Source organism: Chinchilla lanigera, unplaced genomic scaffold (genome assembly GCF_000276665.1).
Source record: "Chinchilla lanigera isolate Chin_1 unplaced genomic scaffold, ChiLan1.0 scaffold00014, whole genome shotgun sequence".
Lineage (NCBI taxonomy): Eukaryota > Metazoa > Chordata > Mammalia > Rodentia > Chinchillidae > Chinchilla > Chinchilla lanigera.
This window is the reverse complement of record NW_004955415.1, coordinates 6,030,202-6,041,675: the sequence shown is the minus strand read 5'-3', so window position 1 is coordinate 6,041,675 and position 11,474 is coordinate 6,030,202. Positions and strand designations below refer to the sequence as shown.

The following is an 11,474-nucleotide window of genomic DNA, read 5'->3' as shown; positions in this document are numbered from 1 at the left end:
AAATCTCCGTAATGAGAAGGATTTTAACAACATGATCACATGTTATTCTTAATGTTATTTGAAAATATTTATTACTCAAGTATTAGTTCACATAATAATGGTTCTTCCTTATTTAAGGAAAAGGAAAGTAGAACTTTTGCTTTCTATAGGCTATAGTTTCTGTCTGGCTCTGAATAGTTGATTTTGAATATGCAAAATTTAAATATTACATATTTGGTATCTCAACAACATGATAGGATCTCCCAGTTGAAAAAAGCAAACAAATATTTAATATTCAACAAAGAGTGACTATCCATAAATACTGAGCAGATACAAAATCTTTAAAAGAGTATACATTTAGAGAATGTAGTAAATTTTCAGCTTTACTGTGGAATGAGAGAACTATGTAAAACATTGGGAATCCTAAATACCAGAGAAAGTTTAATTATATTGCAAATTTTAACTCGACAGTTTTTTTTTTTTTTTCTTTTTGAGACAAGGTCTCTCCATCTAATTCAGACCAGCCTTACATTCATTATGTAGCCCAGACTGGCCTCAAACTGTTATCTTCCTGCCTCAGCCTCCCAAGTGCTGGGATTACAGTTGTGCACCACGCACTCCTGGCATGAGTACTTCTAACCAGCTCAGACTTCATGTAGCTGGCCCCATTCTCTGAAAACTCACAAGCTGCCCACGTGAGTTCTGTCATTCTGCACAATCCAGATAGAAATGTTGGCGAGGCTCTTCCTCTGAGTACTTTCATGTGGTAGAACACGTACTGCCAAGTAATATCTTCCTGGGGCAATTTACATAAGATATAAACCTAGCTACGTTTTCGATGTAATAGCCATCACTCCATCAACAAACATCCACTGGGGTCCAGTCTTCCAGTTCTTGGGATATAGCTGTGGGATGGAATGAGAAGGAAAAATAACCTTAACTCATCAATGAAGGTTACAATTCAGTAAGGAAAAATGGATAAAACTGTTTATATAATAAAATGTAAATGACATAGTAAGGCAGAGGATGATAAAGACTGTAAGAAAATGACTAACTGTAGTCATTAGTATATGAATGAGAAAAGCAGAGAAGGATATAACAGCCAATTGCAGAGCTAAGTGAGGCAGTTAGAGTTCTTACTTAAAAGACTGGAGGTGAGAGAATTCTAAATGTCTTGGGAAAAAAAATAACGCACAATCCTCAAGGCTGGGTCGGGCTGCTGGTTTACTCTATGTTCAGTAAGGAGGGTGTGGTGGCTGGAAAGTAATGAGCAAGTAGGGGAACCACAGATTATAAAGTCATAGAGGAAGGAGTCCAAATCATGAAAAGCTTGTTAAAATTCGGATTTGTCCACTGATGCATACATGTGTCCCTAACTATAAATATTAAGATGCTATTTCTGATTTAAGCCTTAAATACACTGTATTTACATGTATAGTATATGTAGCACAGCCATATATATATATATATATATATATACACACACTAACACACATATGCACTTCAGTGGCTACAGATTATTCCCCTGTATGCATAACAATGGCTACCTTGGCTAGTTAGTTGTACACCAATGTAGGAGGGTAGGTCAATATGTCAAACGGACTAGCATGAGAATCACATCTCTAACACAAGCTGTGCACTTTGAACAAGTCATTTTGATTTCTCATTCTATGAAGGGGATTTAAAAAATTATGCATGTAAAGCCCTTGGTCTCTGATACATAAAAAAATCAAGAGTTTTTATGATTATGCCCTGTTGCTAGCTTTTTTTTGCCTATGCACATAAGAATATTTTTTTTATTCAATGTGCATCTTTAGTTTTGAAAACATGAGGGTTTCTTATCTTTGTCTTGACTGTTTTTCACTGTGTTGTCTGTGTCTGTAGACTAAATTCACTGTTCATTAGCAAAACTGAGCTTTTCTCTTAGCTTTTTACTCCTGAAATAGCCAATTGCTAAGGAAACACAGCAAACATCATGTGCAGTGTCTCAGCAGAGCACACTCCAGCTAGACGCTCCTCTCCAGCAAGGCTGGGTTCTTTCCTGCTCTAATGCACAGGAAAGGCTCGTCTCCCTTGGCTCCATCCCTCCTGGGGGCCATGGGTGGTACCGTGGGCTGCACAGCCTACCTCTCTGCTCATGCAAATCTCACCTACATCCTCATTCCTAAGCTTACTTTTCAGGGGCTATTATGTAAAACTTGTCATAATAAGATCTCCTGTCTAGTTCTAAGCTAACTTTGGAGCTGAAAGGAAAGGAAATTTTTATATAACATTAAATCACAGGGGGATAGATTTTATATTACTTTAAAGGAGAAATAAGTCATATACAAAAATATTAACAATCAAGATATAGTATTTATGTAATAGGAATATGACTGTAATTTTTAAGCTTTTATGTTGAAACTATAAATATTTAGTGAATACTTTTGGTGGGGCTAATTATTCCAATTTTCTTTTTTTTTCCCTCTTTTGTTATATTGTATTAGTACATGTTTGCAGTACACGCATCTTACAATCATCTTGGAGAGCTGGTACGTGTACCTCATACAGTCTCCTTCCCCCCAGTGCCTGCCTCCTCCTCTATTTCTCCTTCCTTCTTTCTATTCTTGTTGATATCGTTGATCTCAGTTCCTGCTTATAGAAAATAATGCCCATATTCCACTGAAGTTACTGCAACCTTACATCTGGCATTGCTGAACTCTACCTCCTTCCCTCATCTGCAAGAGACCCCTCCCCTTGCCTCCTCCCGTCCTTCCTTTATTTCTCTCCTAGTTTGTACTTTGCCTTACTCAGATGAGAAACACTTAACTACATCATGCAGAGTGGTGTTTCAGAGGAAAATGTACTAAGTCCATAATCTACTTTTAGTTATATTAAATTTGGATTAATGGAAAAATAGCTGGGTAAAGTAGTGACAGTATATATGTGGAACCCTTTTTTAAAAAGTTGAATAAGTAAAGAGAGTAGAATGGTGGTTGGCAGGGTTGGAAGCTGAGAGGCAATGGGGAGAAATAGTCAGAGTGTAAATTTGCCCTGGGATAGAATCTGCAAGTCTCAGGAGCCTAATTCACATCATGAGAGATTCACTTAATAATTCTTTACTGAAAATTTGCAAAGAGAATGGGTTTTAAGTGCTCTTACACATGCCTTATACAGGTAACCATGGAAGGTGATTAATACATAATTTGTTTGACTACTAATTGTTTCACTATATATGCAAAAGAATGTTTAAACCTTAATTATATACAGTAAAAATAAGCATAAAGTAAATACAGAACATTATTGGTTCAATTTAAATTTATAGGTGTTCACTGTAGTTATTTTAGCATTGCTGTGAAGTTGAAATTTTTTGTTAAAATGACTTTTCAAATGGCAAAACACCTATATCCATACAGTCTGACAACCAGATCAAATACTTAAGATTTTATTTATGTCCCTCATTGTGTTATCTAAGAAAGAACACAATGTTTTCAATATGATTTGTACTTCTTGCTTCCAAGCATAACACCATAATTAATTATTTAACAGGAACACACTTATCAATCATTAAACTTTCAGTTACAATGGGAGCATTGTTCAGCTGGATTACACCACGCTTATAATCATTAACCATCCTCAAACATTTTAATTCCCCACTCCAGGTGTTGCCAATTTGGCAGTCTTATCATCCGACTGGTTTTATAAAGGTAAATTCATGTCAAAAGTAGTATGGTACATCAATGATTAGGCTTGAAGAGGGATTTTAGGCGGTCTCCCTGCCTATAGAAACATAAAGCTTTCATGAAGTGAAAATACACAAACAAGACATTCTGAAGTAACAAGAAGAAAAATATGAAAAAGAAAACATAGCTTTTGGCATGTAGCTTAAAATAGCTTATCACTAATAACATTAATCTATGAGGCCAACATACATGTATTATCACCTTTAAACTTACTATCTGTGAAATTATACCCCATTTTGTAAAATAAGAATTTTGTGTACAGAGATTTAAATTATTTGGCCATGATTATATAACACTTTGCAGCATCTGAATCTGAAGTGGTGATAATTAAGGAAAATCTAATATTCCTGAAGCACATTCCACAGACTCATACTAATTTGAGTGCTATGTATGTGTTGAATTTGCAATAAACAGTCATGTATACTTTGGGAGATAAAAAACAGAGGCATTCATAATTCAAATAAAGCATAAGCGAAAACCTACAGGAAGTGACAAGTAATGGTCATAAGCACTTATATGTTGTTATTATGTTAATTTTGTGATGGGGCTACACTTCTGGCTTGAGAAGACCTGGGTTCAAATAGATTCCAAATTAAGTATCTAATGAGCTGCTGTCGTTGTCTTTTCCCAACTTTGCATTTTTTCTTTCAGAGCGGGCACCCGTGACCTTTCAGAATGTTGGCTCATTTACATTTTGCAGTTTTCAATAAGGAAAGATAGTCAGAACATATTTCCCTACTTGTGTTTGAAAGATTCAGACCTAATAAGAAAAGACTACCTTTGCATGGTCCAGTTTAGCTGACAGTTATCCTTCAAATTTGGTAAGATTTGCACACTTTCATTACTTCTGGAAGTGTTTTTGTGAAATACTTTGGTTCTACATTTAAGAGCATGTCATCTATCAACAGAAGTAATTTTGTTCCTTCCTTTCCAAAGTGGAAGTACTCTTTCTTTTTGGTAGAAAGCTGACCTGGTTAGAACTTTAGTATGATTTTGATTCAAGTAGTGAAGTGAGGTTCTATTATTGTGTCTGACCTAGGGAAAAAACTTTCATTCTTTCACATTCTGTTTGATATTACTTGTGAGTTTTTCATATACGGCCTTTACCATATATTGAAGAAATTTTACTAAATGATTTAATCAAGAAAATATATTGAGATTTGTGAAATGCTTTTTATGCATCAATTGAATTTTCTACTTGCATTCTACTAATGTGAGATAATTCATTGCTTGAATTTTACATGGTGGAACCATGTATTCAGTGATAAAAGCCTGATTCTTCATGGTGTTTGATCTTTTTGGGTTTGTTACTGAATATGTCTTACTAGTGTTTTGTTGAACAATTTTGTTTCAATATACATAAGGGATATTGGTTTAATTTTCTTTTTGTTTAGTGTCTACACCTATCTTTCAAATCTGGATTACATTGCCTCGGAGAGTAAGCTAAAAAATGATTTCTTGTCAATATTTGGGAACGATTGACATTAATTTATTAAATGTTTGATAGAATTCATCAGTTAAGTAATAGAATCCAGCCTTGTTCTTCACTGAGAGTTTTTAATTGCTTATGAAATGTCTGTACTATTTCCAGAGCTACTTAGATTTTCTATTTTTTCATAATTCTGTTTTTATAGATTGTGTATTTCTGAAAACTTTTCTATTTAATTTGATTTATATAATTGGTGTTACATAATTGTTCATAGTATTCGCTTGTTTTCATTTCTGTAAAATTAGTAGTAATGTCTCTGTTTTAATTTCTGATTTTAGTTTATTATTTTAAAGAGAAAAAATAACAATAAAACAGAATTTCAAAACAGGTTAGTAGAATTATAATAATTAATGCATTGTGCATTGCTGTCTTCATGGTACTTATTCAGAGTACAAGATATAGTCATGATATCTTGTCAAAACAATATTAATACAGGCCTTTGTTTTCAATGAACTAAGAGAAACTACCTGAATAACAATCTTAACTATCTTAACTATCTTGTGTATAAATATATCCTTTCTTTTTCTCTTTCTTCCTTTCCCCTTTCTCCCATTACAGTTTGTCTTTTCTTTTGAACAGTTTCTTCCCAATTGACAATATCTATTGTACATTTTGGATCTTACTCACGCTTTAATTTCTCACACTGGTGAGACCATATGATGTTTACATATATGGGTCTGCTTTCTTTCACTTAGGAGTAAGGTCTCAAGTTGCATTTTTATCTATAAAAATCTCTGGTTTATCATTTTTATGGGTGATTAGTACTCCATTATATGTATAAAAATACATTTTTTAATCCATTTCTCATTTGATGGGTATTTAGGTTGTTTCCAAGATTTAGCTATTACAAACAGTACTTCTATAAACATGGGTGCACATATATTGCTGTGGTATTTACTAGAGGAGAAAATAGGTAGAAAGCTCAAACACATAGTTGTAAGCAGAGGTTTCATAAACAAAACCCAGACTGCAAGGGAAACATTACAAAGAATCAACAAATGGTGTCTCACCTTATTAAAAAGCTTTTGCACAACAAAAGTCATCACCAACAACGTGAAAAGAGTGGGAAAAAATTATAGACAGTTGTGTCTAAAGTCAAAATAGATCAAAGATCTAAATATTAAAACAGAAACCATAAATCTACTGTAAAAAAAGTAGGTAGAAATCTTGAAGACATAGGGGTAGGCAGAGACTTCATGAACAAATACCAAACTGCATGGGAAATGCTTTAAAGAATCAACAACTGGGATTTCATCTTATTGAAAAATTTTTGAACATTAAAAGAAATCACCAACAGAGTAGAAAGAAATACCATGAATTGGGAAAAAATTTTAGCCAACTGTCCCTCATGCAAAGGACTTCTATCTAGAACATATAAAGAATTTTAAAATTTATAGTATAGACAGTCTGTCAGAACCCCAAAATTCAAAGACCCAATCCAAAAATGAGCATCTGAAATGAATACATACTTCTCAGATGAAAAAATACAAGTGGCAAATAAACATGTGAAAAATGTTCAACATCATTGGCCATTTGAGAGATACAAATTAAAATAATACTAAGATTCCATCTCACCACAGAAAGAATGGCTATCATCAAAAAATCAACCAATAACAAATGCTGGAGGGGCTGTGGGAAAAAGGAACCTTCTCCACTGTTGGTGGGAGTGTAGACTGGTGTAACCACTGTGAAAGTCAGTGTGGAGATTTCTTTCAAAACTTGGATTAGAAGTCCCATTTGACCAAGCTATTCCCCTTCTGGGTATCTTCCCAGAAGAATTAATTTCTGACTTTAGAACTTGAGTTCTCTCATTTTTCTTTTCAGTCAATCTAGCTTCAGCTGTATGATTTGTATTGCTTCTTTTGGACAATTAAGTTTGATTTTATTAATTTTCTCTATTGTTTTTCTCCAATTTCTATTTTGAGCTCTCCTTGTAAAAGCTTAATTTTCCCTCTTTTGATTAATACTCAGTTTAAATTTGTCTCTTTTGGTGTAATCCCTCAAGTTGTTTAGTAATTGACTAATATTCTTTCTTCTTTTGTGTTTTACCTACATATTTGACAGCACCAATTTCATTATGAATAGCAGACTATTGACACACATTTTGTGGACTTTTTATCATAGAACTAGTAATTTTTATCTCTTATTTATTGGTTTATCTCTCTTGAGTACAAGTAGCAAGAAAGTAGGACCCTTGTCAGTCTTTATATTTCCTGATGCATTGCCAGTATATAAAACAGTAAGTGACATATTTTGGTACTCATAAATGCAATAGGCTAAACAATTTACATTTACTGCCTATCCAAATCTGTATTGTCATTTTATTGGAGATTTGTTATACATAATATAATGTATAATGAATTTTAAAATATCAAATGCCATTGGAGCACAGATTGGTCCAAAATATCTAGCTGTAGAATATTGGGAATGCTGAGATGTGGTAACCTGTAAGTCAAATGCACCACTTGAAAGAAAACATAGCAGGAACAGACAGAACGGAGATACTACCCTGAGCCCAGTCCAGGTAGCTCCAGATTGTAATCACTGCTTTAGAAAATCTGCCTTTATCACTAAGAAGAACATGTTTGCTGTAAAAGAATGATTCTCAAAATGCCCGAGAGAAGCATTAAAAACATATGGAAAAGATAACTTTATGATTTAAACTAAAATAACAATTTAGGTGAAGTGTTTATCTAAAAATATCTGAAAGGATGAGATGCCACTATAAAATCCATAAACCAGGGATGAGTTGATTTTCAAAAACAGAGTGAAAAAAGACTGGGCACAGAAAAACTAGCAGTAGGAAGTAAAGATGAGAGACAGGGCCGGGGATATAGCTCAGCGGCGCAGCACCTGCCTGGCAAAAGCAAGGTCCTGAGTTTGATTTCTGGTACCTGAAAAAAAAAGAAAGAAAGAAAGAAAGAAAGGAAGAAAGAAAGAAAGAAAGAAAGAAAGAAAGAAAGAAAGAAAGAAAACTGAGACAAATCTCAGGTGAGAACAAAAATGACAATGAAAAGGACCTAAATTATTTTCTTTTTTAATGAATTATTGGAATTAATAAATACAGCCCTCCTAAAGTTCTCATTATGATGAAACTTGCTAGCTCCATAAAATCGAGCTCATTTTGCTGAAATGAATGTATTGCATGTACAATGCTTTTAAAAGTTTTATTGACTTAAACAAATATCATTAAATAGTTTCTTACTGAGTATGAAGTACTGACCACTCCTATAGGTGTCATAACTAATTATAGGTTAATTTCCAGAAATTGCTGAAAACTTTCACAGTCTTTTATATGAGTGAAACTGCAGAATCTCATGTACACATCACTGTGGATGAGTTTTCTCACTCCTCTAAGAACATAAGCTTTTTGTTCCTAAAATACTATAATCTGGGAAGAGACTTTCTTCTACTCACTAATAAGCAGTGTACAATCCTACTTTGTAGGAAACTATTGTTCCATGTTGAGTAGGTGAGAAATACAACATTGCAGAGACAGCAGGAATGGAGCAAAATATATGACACCATAAGTAGAAAACCAAAAAGTTGATAAAATGTAATACTCATTCTTTCTCCATAGATTTTCTTCTTCATTTCTCTAGCTCAAATGCATGTCTTTGAGAGGAGGTGGAGTTAGGCAGCCCTTGTCCTCACCATCAAATTGATCTACACATTTATAGTATAGACAATCTGTCAATTTATTTTCTCTAAAGTGCTGAGATACTGAAAGAAACAGAATTTGGAGTTAGAGTGTTAGGGCAAATGAGTCCATCGAGAGAGACACTCAAGAAAACTGAAAGAGCATGAATGAAGAAAGCTTTATTGGAGCTGGATGATGGAGCATCTCTAACCCAGAGTCAGAGAAGATGTCCGTGCCCCTCTGGGTCTCACTTTTGGTTTTAGTGCATTTCAGGTTTCCATAGTAACCATTACTTCATTTTCAGGAATCTCACAAGAACGTCACATAACTAGCACAAAGTTTACCTTTCTCCCAGGAGGTCAGACAACCAAATTCCAGTGACCATAGTGGGTTAGCCTTTAACCTACTTCCCAATTGGCTGTGTTTGTTCTGTTCCCAATTTATGGCTTTGCTCTGCTTTAAGCAGGTTGATAAGGAAGGGGACTGGGGTGTGGGGGTGTCAACTACAGCTTACGATAATTTTAAGTGGTCTCTCTTACTATGAAGTTAAAACCGGAAAAATGGAGTTTCTCTTGCCCTATCAAGATATCTTTGGTTTGGATTCCTCAGTGAATTAAGAGTTAAACCATAACTTAAGGATGGTGGTGTAAAACATACAATAATGAAGAGACTTCACAGAGACCAATATAGATTTAGGCAAAATGAATAAATATGACACATATAAAGTTTCTACACATAAAGTTCAGTTCATAAACTCATAAGAAAATGTGCTTCTAATAATATTAGGTATGTTCCTTATATCTTGTATCTGAGGAAACAATTCTGAAATGCATTCAATTGTTTGACAATAAGTTTACTAACTTCCAACATTTTTGATTTTGTTCTTTAAAACATAACTCTTGGGGATACAGCTCAGTGGCATAAGTGCCTTCCTGGCAAGCGTAAGGCCCTGAGTTCAATTCCTGGTACCAAAAAAGTCCCATAATTCTTATCTTAGTTTCCATTAGTACTTGTATCTTACTTTAAAAACTAAATTAAATTTCTTGGTTGATGTGTAGCAATTGTACACATCCAGGAAATGCAATGTGATATTGCAACACATACTCACAGCCTGCACTGATCAATTCAGGGCAGCTAGCACTTTCTTGCCCTTGTCACTTTTTCATATTTGGAGACTTTGTGCTTCTCCCTTCCAGAACTTCACAAAATACCATAAAGCACTTTTAAGTTTGTATTAAAAATTGAAAAGGAAAGCTGGAATTTTTTATTTGCCTTTCCCCCAATAAGACTCAGCTACTTCCAACCTGTGCCTTCCACTGGGTACAGCTTTTACAATAGATGGACCAGTGTCAGCATATTATCACCAAAGTCCAGAGCTTACAGAATTCATTCTGTGTCCTACATCCTCTGAATTTTGAGAAATGTTTAAGGATGTGTTCACCCTTACAGTAATGTAAAAATAATTTCACTGGAGGTTGCATCCCTTTCAGTTTTCTCTTCTTTCACTTGGCCACATGCAGCTAAGTTTCTCCCCTATCTCCTCAAAATGTACTGTTTTAGTGCTTTAGATTTTAGCCCTTCTAATGGATACATGGGAGCATCTCAATGTTGTTTAAATTATAATTCCCTTATGGCACATAGGCTGAGTGACTTTTCATATACTTATTTGACTTATTTTGTCTGTCTGTCTATCTTCCTTGTTGAGGTAAAAGTTCAGATAATTTGTCCATTTAAAATCAGACTGTTTTCTTACTGCTAAGTTTAAAAGTCTATTTTTTACTTCTCTCCTATATTTAACTGAGTGACCAACTTGAAGATAACAATATGTAATACAACAGCCATCATTAATTTCCTATCACCTTGTCTGAAATTCTGTATTGCTTTTACAGTTTTGTGTTGTTTTGCTTATGTCTGTGTTTCTTAATATGTTTTTGTTCTTTTGCCTTTAAAATAAAAAAAAACAAAAAAGTATCTATTACATATTTTTGGGTAATAGTCCTTTATCATGTGTGTATAGCAAATATTTTCTGCTAATCTGTGAGTTTCTTTCACTTGCTTGACAGTTATTTAACTCAGAGCAGACTGTTTAAATTTAATCTTTCGTTTTGCATTTAGGTCTGTGAACTACTTCGAATGATTTCTTTTGTAATAAAAGGTCTAAATTCAGGCTGTATCTAGGTATTTTTCTTTCACTGTATGTGGAAATCCAATCCAATTGTTCCAATACCAGTTACTCAGAAGTTAATAATTTTTCCACTGAATTGTTTTTACCCCTTTTTCAAAGGTCAATTGTCTATATTCCTGTGCTCTCTATTCTGTTCTATTGTTCTATTTGAATGTCCTTTTGTTATTATTACACTGTATTAATTACTGTGACTTACATACTAAGTGTTGGCAAAGGGCAGGGTGAAGCCTCTGACTTTATTTTGCTTCACGGTTGTGTTGACTAAATCCTCTCATCACTTCTAGGCTCCAAGTTTACTCCAAAATCCTTAAAAGAAATTTACAGTAGAAAGATATTATTAGAGAAGAAGGAAGAGAAAGAGGAGGAGGAGGAGGAGGAGGAGGAGGAGAAGGAGAAAGAGAAGAAGAAGAAGAAGAAGAAGAAGAAGAAGAAGAAGAAGAAGGAGGAGGAGGAGGAGGA

General features: G+C 34.2%; 1 protein-coding gene across 5 annotated transcripts in view; it reads right to left on the bottom strand.

Moving 5' to 3' along the window:
* Window positions 1–48: 48 nt before the first annotated feature.
* The window catches only part of LOC102007544 (seminal plasma acrosin inhibitor A1-like), a 44,212-nt gene continuing 32,786 nt past the window's right edge, over window positions 49–11,474 (bottom strand). For all 5 annotated transcript variants that reach the window (XM_013512383.1, XM_005380645.2, XM_013512385.1 and 2 more), the window contains one exon: window positions 49–884. In XM_013512383.1, coding sequence (XP_013367837.1) covers window positions 830–884 — 55 coding nt within the window. In that variant the 3' untranslated portion in view covers window positions 49–829. The remainder of the gene's footprint in view (window positions 885–11,474) is intronic.